At 37.7% G+C, this 26,968-nt stretch overlaps 1 protein-coding gene across 2 annotated transcripts in view; it reads right to left on the bottom strand.

The window, feature by feature from the left end:
* Positions 1 to 369: 369 nt before the first annotated feature.
* FZD6 (frizzled class receptor 6) overlaps positions 370 to 26,968 on the bottom strand; it is a 41,453-nt gene continuing 14,854 nt past the window's right edge. The window contains exons 3-7 of one of the 2 annotated variants that reach the window (XM_055303401.1): positions 11,165 to 11,361; positions 6,158 to 7,175; positions 4,700 to 4,848; positions 3,091 to 3,519; positions 370 to 1,844 (exon numbers count right to left, since the gene is read on the bottom strand). In XM_055303401.1, coding sequence (XP_055159376.1) covers positions 1,676 to 1,844; positions 3,091 to 3,519; positions 4,700 to 4,848; positions 6,158 to 7,175; positions 11,165 to 11,361 — 1,962 coding nt within the window. In that variant the 3' untranslated portion in view covers positions 370 to 1,675. The remainder of the gene's footprint in view (positions 1,845 to 3,090; positions 3,520 to 4,699; positions 4,849 to 6,157; positions 7,176 to 11,164; positions 11,362 to 26,968) is intronic. The other variant, XM_055303402.1, reaches the window with a different exon arrangement.

The raw sequence follows: 26,968 nt of genomic DNA, 5'->3' as shown, positions 1-26,968 counted from the left end.
AATTTCTTTCTTCTCCCAGATCTTACCCTGGCAATTCCTCACTATCTTATTTGTTTTTTAGAATGTTTTAATTTGATATCATTTTATTTCCCACTGCCAAGAGTGAAAGCAGGGTCCTGGGCTCCCTTTGCTTTACCCCATCCTTCAGGTCTCCCGCTGGCTTTAACAAGTATGGTAAATATGGCTGTATAAGATATACAGTCTGGGAAGAAATTGTAACAAATGAAAAATAAGAGTCTTGTCTTCTCCTTTTCCAGTTTAAAAAAGAAAAAAGCTTGTGACTTATTAGTCACGGAGCCACTGATCTGAAAAATCCTACCACCTCCTGGGTCAGGACCACTAAAAACAAGCACACAATTCTCCACAATCTCTTACACAGAGAGAATTTTATTACTGGAAAGCTCATACAATGTTTTTGTATACAAAGTTCAAAAATGCCAAAAACTTAGTATTTACATTTTCCATACAGTACATGATAATCTTCTTCTTATGCTAAATAGAGGAAAAAAACCCAAAGCATTAGAAACCATTCTTCAAGGTATAACACTTAATTGGAAATAAAATTAAGAAAATTCTTTAATATTTTAAAGTATGTTATATAAAATATATTTTGTTTATCAGGACTACATTTTTTCCCCATTTGGCTGGCACTAATATTGCTAACATATTTTTTAACACACTTTTAAATGTTCAGCAAACCCTATTTAAGTGCAGAAATGAATTCCACATAATGTCTGAGAAAGATACTGTATAAATTTCAGTATTCTAAATGTTAAAAAAATAGTTAAAGGGATAGCAACTATAAATCTTACAAATACAATCTTGAGTGGTCACAAAACAGTTTTTTTTTTAAAGGAAATCAATTGCACTTGGCTTAAAAGAGTAACATTTCATCTAATCCTTCAGGACATATTATTTAAAAATGTAGAACGATCAATGAGCAGCATAATACAATCAACACTGGAGATCAAGCACCTTATTTTAGTGGCATAACAGATGTATAAAATTCCTAAAACAAGACTTTATAAAATTCACACAGGGAAGATGATGAAGCGGAATAAATGGATTTTTAAAGTTGAATTTCTGTTATAACACTTTCCAGTGTGTCAGGTGCCAGTTATTTTTTATACTATAAAAGAATACTATTTTTCAATTTTCTTAGAAACTCAGTGTAAAAGCTACCAAAGTAGTGCTAAAATATCAGAAGAACATAAAAATATTTGAATAGCTTTTCCAGGAATTCTAAAAAAAAAGTTCAAATACATATAGACTTATTTTCAAATATATAAAAAAGATACAAAGATAAGTTTTAAATACTTTAGCAAGGAAATATCTTGATTTTATGCCATAAAAGTGAAATAACATATAGTACATCTTAAAATACTTTTAACAAGAATAGAATCTTCATAAATAGAAAAGGAAGATTCCTCTAATCCCTTCTCCCACGCAACTTAAAAAATAATTAACCTGCATATTTCTGCTTTCTGGGTATACTGTCATCATTGACCTCTGAGTGAAATGAATTCTATTATTTTCGGAATCTATTGTGTCCAGCGTAACAGTAGGCAATGCAGCTGTCAGTGCAGAAGAATATAACAGTGATATGGACAAGACAGCGTACTGTCACTTCCAGTGTAACATGAACCCACTCCTCAGCATCGGGACAACCTGCTTCTCACGTATCAGAGTGACTTCCAGTGCCAGGCTCTTTTCTACCTCCTGAAGCTGAGTGAACGAGCAGTGATGTGGAGCCTTTCAGGCTGCCGGGTTCTGAAGAGCCTGGGACCTGCAAGCTGCTGCTCTGCACTGGGCCGGTTTCAGTAACATCACTTTTTGGAGTTACCCTAGGTAAAAAGATGAAAGTCGACATACATACAGACCAAAGCACAAATGTGATGCCAAATGTCCTTACAAATGCTATCTACTTCTCATGAGTTTTACTCCCAACTAGTTTCCACTTTTATCAGAGCATGATTAACTAAAACTCCTTATGTGTACCCTAATACTTCAAAATGCAAATACTTATTTTCATTTTTTAAAAGATTTTATTTATTTATTTGAGAGACAGAGACAAAGAGAGCACATGAGTGGGGGCAGAGGGAGAAACAAGCTCCCAGCTGAGCAGTGAGCCCAATGCAGGGCTCCATCTCAGGACCCCAGAGATCATGACCTGAGCTGAAGGCAGCCGCCTGACTGAGCCATCCAAGTGCCCTCAAATACTTTATTTTCAAATACAATGCTAACTTCAGAAACTGCATTAAGCACCCTGCATGCATGGGCTGAACATGGTGTGGCATGGGGAAAACAATTAGTAAGACAGGATTCCTGCCCTTGGTTGAGTAAATATTTTATTCATTTCCCACCAAGGATGAGATATTGTGTAATACCAACACAAAGATGGAAATACAAAGATGCATCAGACCACAGCTCTGCCATTGAGGGTTTGCAAATTTAGTGAAGGTTTAAAGGCACGTGTCTAATTAGAATCTGGTCTGCAAAAGCTGTTGTGGGAACACAAAGAAGGAGCATTTGGTCTAGTTTGGGAAGACAGAGGTGAGACAACCTAGAGACCTAAAAGTACTTCGCTATTAGCATTCTGGCTCATTCGATGTTTACCTGTGTTTGGATCACTTATGACCATTTGGAAAAATTTCATTAAAGATAATGTCAATATCCTTTCGTGTTCAGAAAATAAGAAACATTTTATAATCATCTTCATAAAAAATGACAAATGCCTTTTAGCACTACGACACAGTACTAAAATTTAATAGCCTGTATTTCAGAAGGATCTCAAATATTTACCCAAATATACATGCAACCTTGAACAATTACCATAGGAATGACTGTTACTTTCCTACTTGAACAACATTCATGAAGGCTCTTTTCAAAGCTAAGAATTAAACTACCAAATAGCACATTTATAGGCTGAAGCTAAACTTCCTAAACCCAAACTTCCTTGGACTAAGTGTATGGACATGTCATCTAGAACATTTTCTTTCCAGGTATGCTATGCTTTAATAATAATAAAAAAAAAGTATAATGCAGAATTCAAAGGAGTCCTGATTTAAGATAACAAAAATCAAAGCTCACCTTCCTTCACTCCGTGTACTTTCAGATATGCTGATCTTATCAGTCCCATTGCCTGCCCGGCCTTTCCTGTCAGCCTGTTCCTCACAGAGTCGGGAGCTGGATGCTGCTGGGGAGGCTGGCTCTCCACAGTCCTGTTCTCTTGATCTGGGGGTGCTCGCTCCATCTGCTCTCACCTCTCTCACTGATGTTTCAGGGGAGGTTTGTATTTCTGTCAAAGCTTCTTGTCCTAAGTAATCGTGGTTAGTGATTGCCACTGCAGAAGTGCCATGATTGGCTGTAGCACCTGTGCTGGTTCCCATGGATTTGGAAATCACCTTCAGCTTGTGCGAACTTGGTTTGTAGTGCTTCTTTTTGTGCTTAACTTTAGAATTGTGCTTTAAGAAGAACTCACATGACTCCTGTAGTACTCTTCTACTTTCACTGATTGGACTGTAAGAGAAACCAAAGAGAGGGTTTACTTGGCAAATGTTAAGTGTTATGAAGAAGCCAAAAAGCATATAATATATCTTATGCCAAAAATTCTTAGTCAATCAAGTTAAAAATTTGAAATGACTTATGGTTATGAAATCTGGGATTATAAATACTATGAGATATAAGTAGACTGTCATGAAGTGAAATCTTTTTTTGCATACACCGTTAGTTGCCTTTGTCAACATAAACAAGTTGGTGAGAAATTTAAGAAGTGAAACCAAAGGATGAGGACAAGGAAAGTCAAAGCGGCATAAAGTAGGGGACTATCTGCAAATTATATGTAAATACATCAAATATAAAAGTAAACCTGAAGAAAAAGGACGGAGAGTGGCTGGTTGTTAAATTTAATTATTTGCTAACATTAAAGTTAGTAAGTTATACTGAAGTGAGTATATAAATATGGGATAGATATATAATAATAGTGCAAAAAAATCAAAGTCCAGTTAAATGCAATTCTTCAGACTTCAAAAACTTAGAAAAGATCTATACTTCTGAGATTTTTACCACAAAAGAGTTTATTAATCAAACTAATGGGGAATAGTTAAAACAACTATACTACACTGTTGACCGTATAGAGCATACAATGTATATAAATAACCAAAATGAACTATTTACTTGTAAATCTACTATATTGTTATAACATGCTATATAAGTTAAAAATTTTACCATCTTAAGCAAGGCAAATAAGTGACATTTTAAGTCAGCACTATGTATAATAAAACTTCAAGGTAGTAAACAATGATCATACAATATATTTGAATCCTACTTTATAGATTCCCTTACATATATTTGATCCCATTTATTCTCTTATCACTGATAAGAAAAATTAAAATTTAAAATGCTGCACCAAATAATGAATCCAGTGACAACAGGAATAATCTTGAATATAAGCTGTGGAAAGAAAATGCACACTTTACAAATCTTTCATTCATATTTCAATAGAATAGTGTAGGTCAAAGACTATTTTAATGAGTGCCAAACAAAATAAAGTATGTTTCTCCAGGCTCCAGGAAAAAGAATTCCAAATTTGACAAAATAGCTGACATAACGAAACTCCACTGAGTGAGGACTTAAATAGTTCCTTGGTATTTGTTCTACTTAACTTAAAACAACATCAGATAATTCAATAGATTCTTACTCTCTCTTACGATTTCGTTTAAAAAACCCAGCCCATTCTGTGCATGTCTTTTTGCTTCCAACCCAGAAGACGGCAGAGATGCCAACAATTAATGTCATCAGATATTTTATCATAAATAAAGCCAATTCTGGTCGAGTTTCTGTTTTAGCCTACAAAAAAAAAAAAAGTGAATAATAAAAATTTCAGTGGTGCATTTAAAGTGGAGAGAAATCTATATAGTCAATGTAAAACTCATACAAAAAGTATAAATCTCCAGTCTGTTTTATTATAAAATGTTTGACAGAATGTAATGTAATGAATGGTGCTGCTTTAAGTGCATTTTTTTTTTAAAATTTATGATAGGCACACAGTGAGAGAGAGGCAGAGACACAGGCAGAGGGAGAAGCAGGCTCCATGCACTGGGAGCCCGACGTGGGATTCGATCCCGGGTCTCCAGGATCACGCCCTGTGTCAAAGGCAGGGGCTAAACTGTTGCACCACCCAGGGATTCCCCCCCCCCTTTTTTTTTCTTTTCTTTTTTTTTTTAAAGTGCATTCTTTATTAAAGTTCTGAATGAAGAACTTTTATCTGTTTATCAAAATATATAATTAGAAAGGGGAAATATATTTAGGAAGAACATCCTAAATCTTGGCTTGATTTCCCAGCATTTTTTCCTGTAAGTATAGCAGCCTCTTATAATTGCCAAAATATTTGGCTCTAAGAATTCATCTACTTTCCCTCATTATAATCAACCAAAAAATCACACTTAAACTCATTGGAACAACATACTATTTTAGAGTCTTTACGCATTGTTGTTTATGTTATAAAAAATTTGGTTGGTTAGGGTGAAATAAGTATCAATACAATACAGTAAAATAAGTTCTGCTTTTATAAGCACATACAAAACCAAAAATTATAAGATAATATGATCAAATTAAATATATCCAAATAAGGTCTCTTCCCACTACAGAAGAAAGAAAACTCCCAATTCAGCAGAAGTTGACAGACCTGTTCTTCGGTTTCTTCCTCATTATTATCTGCCTTTGAAACTGAATTTAATTTTAAAAGAAGAGCTACAGGAGGCACTCCAACCACTGTAACCAAAGCCAAAACTTGAGGACAGAGCAGCTCTGGAGGCATGGATCCCAGTTTCATCTGATGCATGAAGAATCATTTCCTCTATCTGCTAGACTTTCTTACAGGAGATCAAATGTTATGGTCATGAGTAGTTCAAGTGTACTTCCAGGGAACATTCTCCAGATTAAAGTTAAATAGTGAACTAATACAGGGGTACCTGGGGGGCTCAGTCAGTTAACTTTCTGCCTTCGGCTCAGGTCATGCTCTCAGGGTCCTGGGATCTAGCTCAGTGGGAAGCCTGCTTCTCCTTCTGCACTCCCCACCCCTGCTTGTGAGCTCTCTCAAATAACTAAAGTCTTTAAAAAAGAAATAGTGTAATGAACTAATACAAACGTTCTTTACCTGATAAGGACACGGGATATGGTACTGACGACAGTGGTCAGAGACCCAGGTTATCTCCCAGGTGATCCTATTCACCTGCTCATAGACGTAACATCCCAGAAGTGTCACCAGTGGCACAAGATACAGGCCACTAAAGACTCCAATTCGAATCATAAACTTCTTTAGTTTCTCTTGGTTCCGGCCATCATGTTGTATAACTTGTCGAACATGATTTAAGGAAATAATGCCAGCTAAAAGAAGAGACAGCCCGACAAACACACAAAGGCACAGTGGCAAGAGTACAAAGTAGCGAGAAGCATCCAGGTCATAAAGGCCAACAAAGCAAACGCCACTAATGTTGTCTCCTTCAACTTTGTTCATAGCAAGAAGCATAACAGTCAGAAAACCTGGTATTCCCCATGCAACAGCATGAAACCACACTGCTTTTTGTTCAATGGCTTCACAACTCCATTTTCTTCCTGCAGCTAAGAACCATGTAATGGTAAGAATCACCCACCACACGGTGCCAGCCATTGTGAAAAAATACAAAAACATAAACAGAACAGTGCAAGCCTTATTCTGAGAACCCAGAACTACTGTGTTACCGAGTTCTAGCTTCTCATCTGCCTTGTTGCAGGCTGTGCGATCGCCTAACAAGAATCCGATAAAGTACATCAGGGACACAATGCTGTAGCAGACGGAGTAATATATAATTGGTCTCTCTGGGTATCTGAATCTTTTAACGTCAATTAAGAAAGTAAGGAATGTGAACAGAGTTGCACAGAGACAAAATATTGAAACTATTCCAATAAAACTTTTTGCAAACTCTAGCTCATCGCTTTTAAAATACATGTTAGGGCATGGAGGCGCGCACTGGTCAATCCCCAGAAACTTATAGCCTTGTCCCGCAGAAGTCTTAAGATGCCTTGGACACCAAAATCCAATGTCTCTCTGGACTTGCTCTGTGTTCTTCTGAGGACCAAGAAACTGTGTATGTGGATCAAAAGTTACAGGAACAGTCTCATCACAGTACTGCAATCTGTAAAAATGATAAAAACTGAAGTCAACATTTTTATTGATTCACTATTTTATTTTTTTTATTTTTTTATTTTTTTAATTTTTTTATTTATTTATGAAAGTCACACAAAGAGAGAGAGAGGCAGAGACACAGGCAGAGGGAGAAGCGGGCTCCATGCACCGGGAGCCCGACGTGGGATTTGATCCCGGGTCTCCAGGATCGCGCCCTGGGCCAAAGGCAGGCGCCAAACCGCTGCGCCACCCAGGGATCCCTTGATTCACTATTTTAATGTATGCTTTCCAGCTATAAAGTGCTACCTTATGCATTCATAATTGATGGGAGGACACACAACCTGATAGATTATAGGTTAGAGCTTTGAAGTTAACTAAAAACTTGTAGTTATTAGTGAGGCCCCAACACGCTAACATATGTTTAATACAAGGCAAATGAATATGAAAATTTCCTTACTCAGAAAATGATCAATTTAATAATTTTTATTTTGTAAACTTTTTTTCAAGTAGGCTCTATACCCTAGGTAGGGCTTAAACTCACAACCTCGAGATCAAAGAGTTGCATGCTCCACTGACTGAGCCAGTCAAGTGCCCCAATTAATAACTTTTAAATAATTTCTGTTTCCAAGACTAAATATCTAAGAAGAAATTCATCCTAAAAAAAAAAAAAAGAAAGAAAAAATTTATCTTAATTAGTAGTCTCCAGACAAATAAGTGCTGGCTTGTCTGTTTACAGTATTAGAAATATAAGCCATGGGGAAATTCACTTGTTTTCTAATGCCCCCAAGTAAAGCGGCTCAACCATATGACTAAGGTGTTAACAGCTAAAATTGACTGAAATGAGACCCTTCCCTTTCCTGGATTGGGTTAGGTGATCTCTACAGAAGATCACCAAGAGGTAGACTCAGACCAGCTTTTTTTTTTTTTTTTTTATAAAATTTTTTTTTTTTTAATTTATTTACGATAGTCATACAGAGAGAGAGAGAGGCAGAGACACAGGCAGAGGGAGAAGCAGGCTCCATGCACCGGGAGCCCGACGTGGGATTCGATCCCGGATCTCCAGGATCGCGCCCTGGGCCAAAGGCAGGCGCCAAACCGCTGCGCCACCCAGGGATCCCTCAGACCAGCTTAATTCACATCACTATTCTGTTTGTTTGGCTGTTTTTTTAATTGAGGTATAGTTGACATACCATATTATTTGAGTTTTAGGTAGGTGTACAACATAGTGATTTGACATTTATATACATTGAGAAATGGTCCCAGGTAAATCTAATCACCATCTGTCACAAAACTAATATAATGTTATTAACCATACACTATATCCCCATGACATAACTGGAAGTTTTTACTTCTTGCCTCCCTTGTTTATGGCATAGCAGAGTGAAGTATATTTCTATTTTGTGAAAAACTTCTACTCAGTTAAATTTTTTTTTACAGTTTTAAACTTAAATTCAATTTGCCAACATATAGTATAACACCCAATGCTCACCCCATCAAGTGCCCTTCTCAGTGCCCGTCACCCAGTCACCCCATCCCCCCCTCACCACCCCTTCCACAACCCTTTATCTGTTTTCCAGAGTTAGGAGTCTCTCATGGTTTGTTTCCCTATCTAATTTTTCCAACTCAGTTCCCCTCTTTTCTCTTATAATCCCTTTCACTATTTCTTATATTCCCCTTATGAGTGAAACCATATGATGACTGTTCTCTGATTGACTTATTTCACTCAGCGTAATACCCTCCAGTTCCATCTACGTTGAAGTAAATGGTGGGTATTAGTCTTTTCTGATGGCTGAGTAATATCCCATTGTATATATAGACCATATCTTCTTCATCCATTCATCTGTCTACTCAGTTAAATTTCTACACACCAATATTAATTTGGAGGATCTGTATGGTTTAAAAATTAGTGGGAGCTTTAGGGCACCTGGGTGGCTCAGTCGGTTAAGTGTCTGACTTCAGCTCAGGTCATGATCTCGTTGTCCTGGGACTGCAACCTACAGTGGGCTCCCTACTCACAAGGAAGTCTGCTTCTCTCTCTTCCTCTGTCCCTCCCCACACTGTGCTCTCTCGCTCTCTAAAATAAATAAAATCTTAAAAAAAATTTAAATAAATTAGTGGGAGTTTTTAACAAGAAGAAATTTATTTTACGTAAATACTTACTTATTTAATTTTTTAAAAGATATTATTTTTAAGTAATCTCTACACCCAATGTGGGATTCAAACTCATTACCCCAGCATCAAGAGTTGCATGCTACACCAGCTGAGCCAGTCAGGTGCAGCAAAAAGAAAACATTTAAAACATGCTTTAGAGGGCTCCCTGGGTGGCGCAGCGGTTTGGCGCCTGCCTTTGGCTCAGGGCGCGATCCTGGAGACCCGGGATCGAATCCCACATCGGGCTCCCGGTGCATGGAGCCTGCTTCTCCCTCTGCCTATGTCTCTGCCTCTCTCTCTCTCTCTGTGACTATCATAAAATAAAATAAAATAAAATAATAAATAAAATAAAATAAAATAAAATAAAATAAAATAATAAATAAAAACATGCTTTAGATATAGATAAGAGTAGCAAATAATAAAATACATGCCCAGAAAAAGAACATTATGTATCTACCAACATTTTATTTTATTTTATTTTTTTAAATATTTTTTTAAATTTTTATTTATTTATGATAGGCACACAGTGAGAAAGAGAGAGGCAGAGACACAGGCAGAGGGAGAAGCAGGCTCCATGCACCGGGAGCCCGACGTGGGATTCGATCCCGGGTCTCCAGGATCGCGCCCTGGGCCAAAGGCAGGCGCCAAACCACTGCGCCACCCAGGGATCCCTACCAACATTTTAAAAACTTAATATTATGTCAGTTTTGCTTTATATCTTTTAAAATAAAACAATATAACATTAGATATCAGGTGGGACCCCTTTCTGGTTTTACTCTCTTTTTCTCTCTCCCCAGAAATACTCATTACCATACGTTCAGTTTTTATTCTCCTTATGCATTTAAAAAAAAATCTTTCCTATGTGATTTTCTAACCATAATATTATATAGTATTGTTTCACAGGTTTTGAATTTTATATAAATGACACCGTACTATATATATCATCCTATAGCATCCTATTTTTACTTAATTTTTAGATTTATCCATGCTTATAGATGTGGATCAACTACATTAATTTTATCAACTATATGGTAGTATTCTAGTATATAAGTACATCACAATTTACTAGTCATTCTTCTACAATGGACTTTCAGTTTTTCCATTTTTTAAAAAAATTAGGAATAATTAGCAATCAGTATTCTTATGTATGATCCACTGTTTGTGTAAAAGTTTCTATAGAGAGGGATTGCCTAGAATGTAAGGTATGAGTATGCTCAACTTTACTATATATTACCAATTGTTCCTAAAAACGACTATGTGTTCACCAGAAGTGTATGACTTCCACAAAGCATCTGTATACTTCCTTTAGTCTATAGATAAAGAAACAGAAAGGTAGACACAGCTTCTTTCCCAGGTTTATCGTGTAAAGTCTCATTATTATCAGAATAACTCAAATTACAATCCCCTAATGTCTAGAGAATAGGAGACAAATGTTATTAATAAAGGTCAATGTGCAAAAAGGTCAGTGAATTGATAAGTTCATTTCCCCCCAGTTTGGGTCAAAGGCACCATTACATGTTCTCAGAGAACTGTGTACTTCTCTTTTGTTGTATCTAGCATGGTTATAATTTTACATTTATTATTATTATTATTTGATTGCTATTTGTTCTTCCCATATCACTGCAAAGTTCTCATTGCAAATCTGTTTTTGCTCACCATTATGTCCAAACGCTTATCACCCCAGTGGCTGGCATAAGTTAAGTGTACGATAAACATTTGTTGAATGAAATAATGAAACCCTGTCACAAATGTTCTGGAAAACTAACACCAGCATTAAAAAATTATTGGTAAAAAAAAAATAAAAAAATAAAAGATTATTGGTAGCTTTTAGTTGAAAATATAATTTACCTGTCACATTCAAGTTCCTCAGGCCATCGCATACCAAAAGTGTCGATTAGTTTTTTGCAATCAGAATATACTTTCTCACAAAACTTACGACAAGGTGGAACCACATTAATTTGGTCTGTGCATGCTGGTACGAAAGCTTTGCAAAGGAAAGTTTCAATGTTTGGTGAACATTCCAAATTTGCAAGGGGAAGAAAGGGCTATTAAGAAAAACAGCAAGATAAGTAAGGTTAGAAAACATTTTAATAACAAATGAATGAAATTAATTTACTATTCATACACCTTTTCACTTACACTCCAAAAGAATCTTTATCTCTCTCAATAGTCAATTTTTTTCACTTTTATTTATGTATTTTTAAACTAATCTCTATGCCAATGTGGAATTGAGTCATGTACTCTACTGACTGTGCCAGCCAGGTGCCCCTCAATATAGTCAAATTTTAAGGAGATAATTTCAGTTGGTCTGTTAGACTTATGAACCCTTCATACGCAATGGAATATTATAGTTCTATTAAATTATACATTTTTTAAAGAAGATGAGCTAAATCAAATCAAAAGCAAAGCATGAATTGATTGCTAGGTAAAATAAATTATGCAAATATCCCATTTATAAGTATATACCGGAACACCCAAACACTGTACTAAGCATTCTAGAGAGTGAAGGAATGTTTGGTGCAGTGGAACAGCACAGAAAGGGCATGAGTATCACTAGAATGTGTATATGCAGGGCAAGCTCAGAGTGGCTAGAATATAAGGTCAAAGAGGTGGTGTTAGGGTCCAAGTAAGAGAGGTGAGATTGGAGGTATGCTGGGCCTGATCCTGGAGACCAGGAATGACAATGGTAAATTGCCTGGATTTTCAAATCAAGGAATGAAATACTATTGGAGAGTTTTAAGCAGGGAGTATCTCTAGAGTCTGACAGCTGAGCTGGTATGCTGGACCCCCACTCATTGGCTTTGTGTGACTTTGTCAAATTAACTTTTCTGTGCATTAATTTTTTCATCTGTAACATGGCAATAATAGTAGTACCTGTTCCATAAGACTGTCATGAGAATAGAATTAATAAGTGTAGTGCACTTCACATGAGAAAATGCTCTGCATCACTCGCCATCAGGGAAATACAAATCAAAACCACAATGAGATACCACCTCACACCGGTGAGAATGGGGAAAATTAACAAGGCAGGAAACAACAAATGTTGGAGAGGATGTGGAGAAAAGGGAACCCTCTTACACTGTTGGTGGGAATGTGAACTGGTGCAGCCACTCTGGAAAACTGTGTGGAGGTTCCTCAAAGAATTAAAAATAGACCTGCCCTACGACCCAGCAATTGCACTGTTAGGGATTTACCCCAAAGATTCAGATGCAATGAAACGCTGGGACACCTGCACCCCAATGTTTCTAGCAGCCATGTCCACAATAGCCAAACTGTGGAAGGAGCCTCGGTGCCCATCGAAAGATGAATGGATAAAGAAGATGTGGTAATGTATACAAAGGAATATTACTCAGCCATTTGAAACGACAAATACCCACCATTTGCTTCAACGTGGATGGAACTGGAGGGTATTATGCTGAGTGAAGTAAGTCAATCGGAGAAGGACAAACAGTGTATGTTCTCATTCATTTGGGGAATATGAATAATAGTGAAGAGGAATATAAGGGAAGGGAGAAGAAATGTGTGGGAGATATCAGAAAGGGAGACAGAACATAAAGACTTCTAACTCTGGGAAATGAACTAGGGGTGGTGGAAGGGGAGGAGGGCGGGGGGTGGGGGTGAATGGGTGACGGGCACGGAGGGGGACACTTGATGGGATGAGCACTGGGTGTTATTCTGTATGTTGGTAAATTGAACACCAATAAAAATTAATTTATTAAAAAAATATATATATAATTAAAGCATTAAAAAAAATAAGTGTAGTGCACTTCAAATAGTGTTTGGCATTTAGTAAGCACTCAATAAACGTCAGATTGTGATGATTACACTTTAGAGAATACAGATGACTTCTGGATAAACCTGGCACACTAATCACAGATGTTGACCCCCTTTCCCTCCTCATGCTTCCTCACTAAAATTATAATAAAGAGAAAAAAAAGGTACTAACCCATTGGTAAGTGAACAGAAGAGACCACATTAGCATATCTGACTTTTCTGGAGAACAAAAACAACAAGCCCCAACCTTTCCAAGACAGGAAACTATTAGAGGAATGGAAAGTTTGAGGAAGCCCGGGTGGCTCAGTGGTTTAGTGCCACCTTCAGTCCAGGGCATGATCCTGGAGACCCGGCATCGAGTCCCATGTCGGGCCTCCTGCATGGAGCCTGCTTCTCCCTCTGCCTGTGTCTCTGCCTCTCTCTCTCTCTCTGTGTCTCTCATTAATAAATAAATAAAATCTTTTTTAAAAAAAGGAACGGAAAGTGACATAATGGAACACAGGACAGACTAAGAACTAGGAGTGGAGGGATTCAGGTGACAAGGAGCTGACGTGCCCTAAATAATCTGAAAATCGAAGTTCTTTGAGATACCAAGTAACACAAGAGGCTACCCTCACACTTACCCCAGTAGCCAGAGGATTACTGCATTCTACTGGGGTTATTTCCAGGAAAAAGGCAGCTAGTGATGGTGTGCACTTGGGGCATCAGGCACAGGGCAAGAATACAGCACAAAGTGAAAAGAGGGGGACTGAATAACAGTCTGCCTACAGAAACGTGAAGCCCTTATCTTCCTGTTCCTGTTCTGCTCAGGCATATACCCACCATCCTCATTCTATGAAAAAATTCAACAGTCTTGAAGAGCTCTACATTCTGACAATGAAAAAGACAGTTGACCTTGAATTCACCCTACTATGAAGTTCATTACTAACAACCCCCATTCTTGCAAATGGAGCTTTTTAGTGACCCACACAAATATAAATGGGCAGCCAAGAAGGATCATCAGGCATTTGAACAAAGCCTCCCACATCAAATAGAGACCAAAACAAACAAGTAGATAATTGAATATTTGGAGGAAACAGAGATATAGGGAACAGAAGAAAACAAATCACAGAATAAAGAAAAACCTTAATATCTTAAATGAGAAGTTACTGCAGTCATTTAAAACGGATGGAGTGCTAGAGAAAATTAAAATAAGATAGCTCAAATAAAAAATAAAACAAACAACTACAGAAGGATAGAAGATAAAACTGAGGGAAGAGATGGACAATCAGAGAGAAAATCCTCCCAATCAGAGGATCAGCCAAGTGTCCAACACATGACTAAAGGAGTTTCAGAAAGAATAGGGAAAATGGGGGTGTATGGATGGATGATAATCAAAGAACATAAGAACATTTTTCACAACAGAAGGGTACTAGTTTACCAACTGAAAAAGCTGGCATCACACTGCAACCTTACTAGTAAAACATTTCTGGGCTATAACTACAATTTATTTTTAAGATTTATATATTTATTTGAGAGAGAGCATGAGCAGGGGGAAGGGCAAAGGGATAGGGGGAGAGAGAGACTCTTAGGCAGATTCCTTGCTTCTGTTAATATCTAATATCAGATACTAGGAGACAGTGCAAAAATAACTCTAATATTCTCAAAGAATATTACTTTTAACCTGGAATTCTATACCCAAGCAAACATTTAGGTAACAGTAAAATGATGACCTTTTTGGCTCTGTAAGAAATAAAAAATGTTAACTTTGAAGCAACTATAAGACACGGTATTCCTAAAACCAACTGAAGGAATATGAATAAACCATGAAGAAAAGTGACATAGGACTCAGGAATTAGTTGATCCAAAACTGGAGAATGGCAAGAGGAAGCCTTAGCATGGCAGCTATGTATCTACTGCAGAAAGCAATCAGGGCAAGGAGGAATGTCTTAGGGAATGGGAATGGAGGACTGGAATTGACAGGTTATATGATATTTTGAGCATCTGGAAAAACTGCTGTTACATGTCTAAAAATCTGCTGGGACATCAGAAAAAAAATTAGCTGTAGGTACATAAAAACAAAGTAAATGGGGAAAAATGCAGTTACTACATTAAAAAAGAGGAAGGGTACTAAAGAAATACAGGGGCAGCCCGAGTGGCTCAGCGGTTCAGTGCCGCCTTTGGCCCAGGGTGTGATTCTGGAGACCCAGTATGGAGTCCCACGTTGGCTCCCTGCATGGAGCCTGCTTCTCCCTCTGCCTCTCTCTCTCTCTCTTTCTCTCTCTCTGTTGTCTCTCATGAATAAATTTTTAAAAATCTTTAAAAAAAAAAAAGAAATACAAGCAATCAAAGCATAGTACTTGACTCAGTAATGTACAATATTTAATGTTCCTAGTAATGCTAGCACTCATGATTGATTTAATCAAGAGCTGTGTTAGAAGGTTGGGCGGAGAAGTAAAAAAGGTAGAGTAAGACAAATTATCAACTGCCATAATAAGAGAGAATAAATAGAGACTGCCTGAAGTTTTAAATCACTAAATAACAGAGTAAGCATATTAGAACATGGCCCAAGTATCAGAAGATCCCTGAAAAAGTTCAAAGTAGCTGCCTTTGGGGAAGAGGACTGGGATGGGGAAAAAGAAGAGTGGGCAGGAACTGCTGTTTTTCTGTTAATAGCCTTTAATATTGAGAATTTTCTTCCAGTTTTATTTGGGTATAACTGGCATACATTAAAGTGAACATGTATAAAGTGTAAACTTTTCTGGGTTTTGAAACCATTATCACGGTCAAAGAAATAAATGTATCTATCACACAATGAAAACTTTCCTCTTGCCTCTTTGAAATCCCTCCAATCCCTCCTTCCTATCTCCCCTCTTACCCTATCCCCCTACCCCAAGACAGTAACCTCCCCTGGTTAATCACTGATATGCTATCATTATAGAGTAGTATTTCCTAGAGTTTTAGACAAATGGAATCATACAGTATATATTCTTTTTTGTCTGGCTTCTTTCACTTGGCATCATTTTGAGATTCAATCATGTTGTTCTGTGTATCAACAGTTCATTCTTTTTAATTGCTAAGTAGTATTCCATTGTGTGTTTACACCATAATTTGTTTATCCATTCACCTGTTGATGGACAGTTTGAAGTGCCATGGGACATGAGGGTGGATATCCACTAGCTGACAATTAAATAGAGCTCTGTAGGTAAGAGACTTTAGGTAGGACATAGATTTGGAACCCATCATTATAAAAATGGTAAATGAAATATGTGAATGATATTACCTAGAGAACATGTAGAGTAAGAGAAGATGAAAATTCAGATTCAAGAAGAGTGGGCTGAACTTACATATTAATATCCTCTTCTCCAAATGCCACTGAAATGGGAAAAGGCTTAAGGATAAAAAAAAGAAAATCTATAGCTCTACAAAAAAAAAAAAAAAAAACAGGAAAAGTTCTTATCAATGAACTATAAACACTGAGACATTTCTGAAAGATAAAAGGGAATGGAGGTGTAGCATCTGGTAAGACAGTGGAATGGGAGGACTCTAAGCTCACCTCAGCCCACAGATACAATTAGGTTAATGCTCATATCAGTGTAAATAACACATCTTGTCCCAGAAAAGAGGGACACCTGAGTGGCACAGTGGCTGAGCATCTGCCTTTAGCTCAGGTTGTGATCCGGGGGTCCTGGGATCAAGTCCTGAATCAGGCTCCCCACAGGGAGCTTGCTTCTCCATCTGCCTTCCCTTCTGTGTCTCTTATGAATAAATAAAATCTTTAAAAAAAAACCACACGCACACACACACACACACACACACACACACACACACAAACCCAGAAAAGAACTAAAAGACTGGCAGAACAAACTCCACACTAAAGGTGGAAAAGAGGCCACAGTGAAGAGGGTAGGAAGGGTGGATATGTGTTCAGAGCTAAACAAACCCTGGAGTCCTTAGAAAGGAGGGAGCCATGGACAGGGAGAGGGGAGAGAAAGACTGTCATATAGGAGAGCCTGAATGGGAAAGATGATAATTTAATAATTAGAGGGGCTTTGATAATTAGAGGGTCTGAATTTTTTGAGTTCTCACAATCAGTGGGACTTAAAGCCTGGGGTTTAAAAAATCAGCACGCTGCTTTCTGGGAGAGCCAACTGAGTCCCCACTCTTAAAGAGGCAGCACTACAAACAATCTGTGGAGATACAGTATATATGCAGCAGCCTCGGGCATAGGGGAGGGTTATTTGCTAATTTCAATGTGTGTCTCCAAGCGATAGCGATCCCTGGCGACTCCCTCAGGAACAAAGGAGCTAGCTGGAACCACTTCCCTTCCCCACCTCCCAGAATGAACACATGGCTACCTCTGGGAACTAGCCCAGAGCCAACACTCATTACCTACCTTGCTTGTACCACCATCTGCCCACTTAGGGGATCTGCCCCCTCTCGCCAAGAATGCCTCAGTCCCAGCACTGAGGGTCCCCTCCCCAGAATACTGATACACCTTGCCAACACCTTGTCTCCCAATCTCTGTGCTTTGAGAAGCCTCAATCCTCCAGTGGCAGTGAGTCCAACTGAAGAGCAGCATGACTCGTTAAAACTGCAGGCCCCTTGCCTTTGGCCCAGGGCACGATCCTGGGGTCCCGGGATCGAGTCCCGCATCTGGCTCCCTGCATGGAGCCTGCTTCTCCCTCTGCCTGTGTCTCTGCCTCTCTCTCTCTCTCTCTCTCTCTCTCTCTGTGTCTATCATGAATAAATAAATAAATCTTTAAAAAAAAACAAACAAAACTGTAGGCCCCATACCAGCAGCCACACCAGCCACACACTGCATTAGCAGCAATTCCCCTCTGCTAGCACAAACTTTGTGGACACTGTGGGCCCTGCTCCCTCCAGGAGCTCTTGGTTGGAGCCCATTCAAGCTGGAGGCACAAGCCAGGCAGTGTGCAAGCAACCATGACAGGGGCCAGCACCACTCCAAAGTGATTCCTGCCCTTGGGTGAAGGGAAGATAACCACACACACCAGTCAAGTGGTACCAGCAGTGGGCTGGAGGCAGACAGTTGGTCTGACTACAGGTCCTGCCAACTAATAAAAGCTTCTCAGGGGACAACACAGGGAAAACACCCTTTAGTTTGGTGCTACATCATCTCAGGCAAATGCCTGGTCTGACTAAACTCAACCCCAAGGTGGTCCTACACTGGCCCACTAACAACACAGGCCATAACACTGCCCACAACAGGCAAAGAGAGCCACTGCAGAAGACTGGACTAAAGGCAAACGTGGCCAACACATAGCAGTAGGGCGCATGCAACACCCACAGGAGACACCTTGAGGGACCAGATTCTAGTGAATAGGGAATACTGTACTGCAGGGCATTACAGGACCTCTTCTTCATAAGGCCATTACTTTCGAGATGTAGCTGACTTTCCTAACACAGAGAAACAGACACAGAGAGTTAGCTCAAATGAGGAGACAGAGGGATATGTACCAAATAAAAGAACAAGACAAAACCATAGCAAGACACCTAAGTAAAACACATATAAGTAATAATGTCTGATAGAGAATTTAAAGTAATGATCATAAAGACAGTCACTGGCCTTGAGTAAAGAGTGGAGGACATCAGTGAGACCTAAAAAAGAGATGAAAAGAACCAATCGGGCAGCCCCGGTGGCTCAGCGGTTTAGTGCCACCTTCAGTCCAGGGCATGATCCTGGAGACTTGGGATCAAGTCCCACATCGGGCTCCCTGCATGGAGCCTGCTCCTCCCTCTGCCTGTGTCTCTGCCTCTCTCTCCCTCTCTCTGTGTGTCTCTCATGAATGAATAAATGAATTAAATCTTAAAAAAAAAAAGAACCAATCAAAGATGAAGAACACAATATATGAAATTAAAAATACACTAGAGGTAGGGGCGCCTGAGTGGCTCAGTCAGTTTACTGTCCAACTCTTGATTTCAGCTCAGGTCTCCATCTTAGGGTCATGAGTTCAAGCTACACATTGGGCTTTTGGCTGGGTATGGAACCTACTTAAAAAATATATACTAGATGGGATACAAAGTAAGCTAGAGGAAGCAAAATATGAATTAACAACGTGGAGGGCAGACTAATTTAAAGTAATCAAGCTGGGCAGGTGAGGGGAAAAAATACACAAAATGAGAAGAGACTTATGGGAACTCAGCAACTTCATCAAGCACAACATTCTCATTACAGGAATCCCAGAAGAAGAGAGGGAAGAAAACTTATGTGAATAAATAACAGCTGAAAATTTCCTTAATCTGTGGAAGGAATTAGGTAACCAGAGCCCCCAACAAGAACAACCCTAGGAGGTCCAAACCAAGACACACAGTAATTAAAATTGCAAAAAAGTAGTGATAAAAATTTTAAAAGCATCAAAGGAAAAGAAGAAAGTTACATACAAGCAGAAACCCCATACGTCTATTGGTAGACTTTTCAGCAGAAACTCTGCAGTCAAAAGAAAGTGGCATAATATATTCAAAGTGCTGAAAGGAAAAAAAGTTTGCAGCCAAGAATAATCTATCCAGCAAGGCTATCATTCAGAATAGAAGGAGAGAGAAAAAGTTTTCCAGACAACAAAAGTTAAAGTAATTCATGACCACTACACCAGTTCAACAAGAAATGGTAAAGGGGACTCTTTGAGTAGAAAGAAAAGACCATAAGTTATGAGTAAGAAAAGTACGAGCACAAAAGCAGTAAAATTAAGTATACCTGTAAAAATCAGTAAAGAGACTCACAAATTAAAAGAATATAAAGTGTGACTCCATTTACCTAAATGCAGCAGGGGAGAGAGTAAGTAACAGGTTCAAATTTAAGTGATCACCTTAATATAGACTGATATATATATATATATATATATATATATATATATCCCAGTATTTCACTAAATAAAGCCAGAAAACCATGAGAGAAGAGAGCGAGAGAAGAAAGGACACAGAAAAACTACAAAAATAGCCACAAAACAAGTTACAAAATAGCAATAAATACATATCTATCAAGAATTACTTTGAATGCAACTGGATTAAATACTCCAATCACAAGACATAGGGTGATGGAATGGATTAAAAGACTAGACCCATCTATACACTGCTTATAAGAGACTTGAAAGTGAAGGGATGGAAAAGCATTTATCTTGCAATATATGTGAAAAGAAAATTGTGGTACAACATACTTACACTGGATAAAACAGATTTTATTTTATTTTATTTTTTAAGATTTTTATTTATTTATTCATGACAGAGAGAGAGAGAGAGAGAGAGAGAGGCAGAGACACGGGCAGAGGGAGAAGCAGGCTCCATGCAGGGAGCCCGATGTGGGACTCGATCCCAAGACTCCAGGATCACGCCCTGAGCTGAAGGCAGGCGCTTAGCGGCTAAGCCACCCAGGCATCCCATAAAACAGATTTTAAAATAAAGACTATAACAAGAGACAAAGAAAGACACTATGTTATCATAAAGGGGACATTCCAACAAGAAGATGTAACAATTGTAAATATTTATGCACCCAACATCAGAGCATTCAAATACATAAAACAATTTGTAACAAACATAAAGGAACTGATAGTAATACAATAATAGGATTACTTTAACATTCCACATACATCAACGGATGGATCATGCAAACAGAAAATCAACAAGGAAACAGTGACTTTGAATAACACAGATATATTCAGATCATTCCGTCCTAAAACAAAAGACTATATAATCTTTTCAAGTGCACATGGAACATTCTCCAGAACAGATGACATATCAGGCCACAAAACAAGTCTCAACCAATTCAAAAAGATCAAAGCCATACAATGCATCTTTTCTGACCACAATGCTATGAAACTAGAAATCAACCACAAGAAAAAATATGGGAAGAACACATTGAGGTTAAATAACATGCTACTAAGCCATAAACAGATCAATCAAGAAATCAAAGAAGAAATAAAAAATTACACGGACAGAAATGGAAATGAAAATACAATGGTCCAAAATCTTTGAGATGCAGCAAAAGTGGTTCTAAGAGGGAAGTTTATGGCAATACAGGTCTACCTCAAGAAGCAAGAAAAATCTCAAACAACCTAACCTTACATCCAAAGGAACTAGAACAACAACAAACAAAACCCAAAACCAACAGAAGACAATAATAAAGAGCAGAGCAGAAATATATGATATAGAAACAAGAAAACCCAATAGAACAGATCAAAGCTGGTTCTTTGAAAAGATCAACAGAGATAAGAATTGGAGACCATGGAGAGGTAGAGGGCAAAAGGCAAGGAGCCTGCTTCCTGAATCGGCATGCAGAAATCTTCCTGCTGAATGCTCACAGCTGACTGTGTGGACACAAACTATTTTGTGGAGTCTTTGAGAGTTCAGGGGTTCAGGATTTATCTCTTACAGTAATGCTTTTAATCTATTGGAGTGAACAGATGAAAATTAAATGATTCCACAAATTATTCAGGTAGAATTAAAATGCCCTGCTCAGTCAGAGAATACTAGGGCAAACCTAAATAAATTAGAGTCACTTCTGAATAGCTGAAATTTGAGAACTGTGATCTGATATGACTTTATTATGGAAGGAGGCTGTATAATAATGGGGATAATATTTGGTCCTGTATCATACGGTTATTCTGAGGACTGAATATTGTATTGTAAATAAGCTAATAATTACACACATAAATTAATAAAACATAATCAAACATTGCCTAAATCATAGTGAACAAACAAACAGGATTCATAAAGAGAAAGAAAAGACGCAAATAACCAAATCAGAAATGAAAGAAAAGAAGTAACAACCAACACCATAGAAATACAAAGGATTGTAAGAGAATACAAAAAATTATATGCCAACAAATTGGACAACCTAGAAGAAATGGATAACCTCCCAAAATTGAATCAGGAAGGAATATAGAAAATTTGAACAGACCAGTTACTAGCAATGCAATTGAACAGGTCATCAAAAAAACTCCCAACAAACAAAAATTCAGAGCCAGACAGCTTCACAGGTGAATTCTAACCACAGTTAAAGAAGAGTTAAAACCTACTCTTCTCAAATTTTTCTAAAAAATAAAGGAGGAAGGAAAACTTCCAAATTTGTTCTATAAGGCCAGCATTACCCTGGTGCCAAAACCAGATAAAGGCACCACAAAAAAGGGAAAACTACAGGTCAATATTTTTGATGAACATAGATATACAAAAATCCTCAATAAAATATTAGCAAATCGAACCCAACAATACATTAAAAAGATCATTCACCAGGATCAAGTGGAATTTATTCCTAGATGCAAGGGTGGTTCAATATTCACAAATCAATCAACATAATGCATTATATCAATAAGAGAATTGATTAAAAAAACTGTGTGATCCTTTCAAAAGATGCAGAAAAAAGCATCTGACAAAGTACAAAATCCATTTGTGATAAAAAAAAAAAACCTTCAAAAAAGTAGGTTTAGGGGGAATATACATCAACATAATAAATGTCTCATATCAAAAACTCACAGCTAACATCATACTCAATGGGGAAAAACTTAGAACTTTTCTCCTAAGGTCAGGAACAAGACAAGGATGTCCACTCCTAGCACTTGATTATTTAACATAGTACTGAAAGTCCTAGCCACAGTAATCAGACAACAAAAAGAAATGGAAGGCATTCAAACTGGTAAGAAGATGTAAAACTTTCACTATTTGCAGATGACATAGTATTATATATAGGAAACCCTAAAGACTCCACCAAAAAACTACTAGAACTGATAAATGAATTCAGCAAGGTCGCAGGATACAAAATCAATGTACAGAAATCCACTACATTTCTATACACTAATAATAAAGCAGTAGAAAGAGAAATTAAGAAAACAATCCCATTTAAAATTTCATGAAAAAGGGCAGCCCGGGTGGCTCAGGGGTTTAACGCTGCCTTCAGCCCAGGGCGTGATCCTGGAGTCCGGAGGATAGAGTCCCACATCGGGCTCCCTGCGTGGAGCCTGCTTCTCCCTCTGCCTGTGTCTCTGCCTCTCTCTCTCTCTATGTGTCTCTCATGAATAAATAAATAAATAAAATCTAAAAAAAAAAAAATTTATGAAAAATAAGAAAATACCTAGGAATAAACTTAACCAAAGAAATGAAAGGCCTGTACTTTGAAAACTGTAACACTGATGAAAGAAACTGAAGAGATATTCAAACAAATGGAAAGATATTCCCTTGTTCATGGAACAAATATTGTTAAAATGTCTATATTACCCAAAGCAATCTACATATTTAATGCAATTCCTATCAAAATACCAAAAGCATTTTTCACAGAACTAAATAATTCTAAAATTTGTATGGAATCACAGAAGAGCATTTTTCACAGAACTAAATAATTCTAAAATTTGTATGGAATCACAGAAGACCCTGAATAGCTAAAGCAATCTTGAAAAAGAAAAACAAAATTGGAGGTATCATAATTCCAGACTTTAAGCTATATTACAAAGCTGTAGTAATCAAAACAGTATGGTACTGGTACAATAGAGGACACCTAGATCAATGGAACAGAAAAGAAAGCCCAGAAATAAAACTGTAATTATATGGTCCGTTAATCTTTAACAAAGGAGGCAAGAATACACAATAGGGAAAAGACAGTCTCTTCGACAAATGGTGTTAGCAAAACTGGACAGCTACATGCAAAAGAATGAAACTGAACCACTTTCTTATATCAAACACAAAAATAAAGTCAAAATTGATTAAAGATCTAAATGTGGGGGCAGACCGGATGGCTCAGCGGTTTAGCGCCGCCTTCAGCCCAGGGCCTGATCCCGGAGACCGGGGATCGAGTCCCATGTTGGGCTCCCTGCATGGAGCCTGCTTCTCCCTCTGCCTGTGTCTCTGCGTCTCTCTCTCTGCCTCTCATAAATAAAACCTTTAAAAAAAAATAAAGACCTAAATGTGAGACCTGAAATCATAAAAATCCTAGAAGAGAGTACGGACAGTAATTTCTCTGTTTACAGCATAAAAACATCTTTCTAGATAGGTCTCCTGAGGCAAAAGAAATAAAAGCAAAGATATACTATTGGGAGTATATCAAAATAAAAAGCTTCTGGGGCACCCGGGTGGCTCAGTCATTAAGTGTCTGCCTTCAGCTCAGGTCATGATCCCAGGGTCCTGGGATCAAGCCCCACATAAGCCTCCCTGCTCAGCAGAAAGCCTGCTTCTCTCTCTGTCAGCTGCTCCCCCTGCTCATGCTTTCTCTCTCTGTGTCAAATAAATAAATAAAAAGCTTAAAAAAAAAAAAAAGCTTCTACACAGCAAAGGAAATAATCAACAAAACTAAAAGATAGCCTACTGAGTGGGAGAATATGTTTGCAAGTGATATATCCAATAAGGATTAGTATCCAAATATACAAAAGAACTGATACAATTGAACACAAGAAAACAATCCAAGTAAGAAATGGGAAGAGGATGTGAACAGACATTTCTCCAAAGAAGACATCCAGATGGCCAACAGACACATGAAAAGATGCTCAACATCATTCATCATTAAGGAAATGCAAATCAAAACCACAATGAGATACCAACTCATATTTGTCAGAATGACTAAAATAAAAAAACTCAAGAAAGTACAAGTGTTGATGAAGATGTGAAGAAAACAGAATCCTTTTGCACTGTTGGTGGGAATGCAAACTGGTCCAGTGACAGTGGAAGACAGTATAGAGGTTCCTCAAAAAATAAAAAAACAGAACCACCCTATGATCCAGTAATTGTACTACTGGGTATTTACTCAAAGAATACAAAAACACTAATTTGAATACGCACCGCTTTGTTTACTGCAGCATTATTTACGATAGCCAAATTATGGAAGCAGCCAAAGTCTCCACTGATTGATGAATGGATAAAGAAGATGTGGTATACGTGTGTATACATATGCACACACACATATACACATATATATATATTTACATATATAATGGATAGTATTTAACCATAAAAAAATAAATGAAATCTTGCCATTTGTAACAACATGGATGGATCTAGAGAGCATAATGCTAAATGAAATAAGACAGTCAGTGAAAGACAAATACTATATGATCTTCCTCATATGTGGAATTTAAAAGACAAGACAAAGGGTAGCTCTATTTTCAACTTTTTGAGGAACCTCCACACTGTTTTCCAGAGTGGCTGCACCAGCTTGTATTCCCACCAACAATGTTGGAGGGTTCCCCTTTCTCCATATCCTCACAAACATCCCTATAACCCAGCAATTTACCCCAAATCTACTAGGGATTTATCCCAAGGATTCAAATGTAGTGATCTGGGGGGCACCTACACCCCAATGTTTATAGTAGCAAAGTCCACAACAGCCACTATGGAAAGAGCCAGATGTCCATTGACAGATGAATAGATAAAAATGTGGTACATATATACAATGGAATGCTACTCAGCCATCAAAAAAAATGAAATCTTGCTATTTGTAATGACATGGATGAAACTAGAGGATATTAAGCTAAGTGAAATAAGTCAATCAGAGACAGACAATTATTACATGATCTCACTCATAGGTAGAACTTAAGAACCAAAACAGGATCATGGGGAAGAGAAGAAAAAATAAAACAAGAAATTAGAGATGGAGACAAACCATAAGAGACCCTTAATTATTTGAAACAAACTGAGAGTCGATGGAGGGGAGGTGGGTAGAGGGATGGGGTAACTTGGTGATGGGAATTAAGAAGGACATGTGATGTAATGACCACTGCGTATTATATAAGACTGATGAATCACTGACCTCTACTTCTGAAACCAATAATTCATTACATGTTAATTAATTGAATTTTGAATTTTAAGAAACAAAGAACAAAGAAAAAAAGACAATCCTCCCCCCAAAAATGCAGACTCTTAACTATAGAGAACAAAGAGATAGTTATTAGAAGGGAGGTGGGTTGGGGATAGGTAAAATAGGTGATGGGGATTAAAAAGTGCACTTAGCTTGATGAGCACTGAGTGGCATATGGAATTGCTGAATCAGTGTATTGTATACCTGAAGCCAATATAACACTATAGGATAACTATACTGGAATTAAAATTTTAAAAATAGAATAAAAATGTGACATGATACTGAGCAACTAAGGGAATGTAAGAAATTAAAAAAAAATAATAAAAGAATGAGGACTTCTACTTTCCAGCAGTGTGACCAACTAAGTATCTCCTACCAAAAACCATTCAGATATCTGGATAAATTACCAACAGATAGACTTTAAAATGCATTGCTGAACACTGTATACACTTAATAAAATAGCATAAAATATATAAAGTAAAAAGCAACTAAACTACAAAGAAAATGGAAAATTCCATGATCTTAATGAGATATGTCAATGCATTATTTCCTCTTAAATGAAAGGACAAACATAGAAAAAATTAATAAGTAAATATGAGATGTGATTACAACACTACAATTAACAAGTCTGATTGAAAGGGCACATACAGAACCCACACCCAGCAATTAAAGAACAAGAGCTTTAGAGAATGTTGGATCAGGGGAGTGTTCACCCTGTCCTGACGGTGCCAAGTGACTGAGCAAAGACGGCCTCCACAGGTGGTGTACCATATCTCCCTTATACGAATGATGCTGAGACTAATCCTTTGCTGCCTAACAGGGCTTGTTAGAGAACAAACAGAATGCTTTTTTCAACTTTCTCTATCCCAAGGGGGAGAATGTCTAGACTAGGAGTATCCATTCTGGAGCTAAGGTGGAAGAAGGAGAAGCATGGGCAACTAGCAGCATTTACTTCCCTATATACTGCCCCACATAAGCCTATTCCTAAAATTTTTGAGTACCTATTAATTAGATCCTAGAGTAGAAAGAATTAAAATACATTGTATTAAATTCTAACTCAGGAGTCATTCTCTATTAGCTAGGATAAATTGATGGTCAGCATTCAGGAA

Source organism: Nyctereutes procyonoides, unplaced genomic scaffold (assembly GCF_905146905.1).
Source record: "Nyctereutes procyonoides isolate TBG_1078 unplaced genomic scaffold, NYPRO_anot_genome, whole genome shotgun sequence".
Lineage (NCBI taxonomy): Eukaryota > Metazoa > Chordata > Mammalia > Carnivora > Canidae > Nyctereutes > Nyctereutes procyonoides.
Note: the sequence above shows the minus strand (reverse complement) of the source record. Positions and strands in the feature narration are given on the sequence as shown.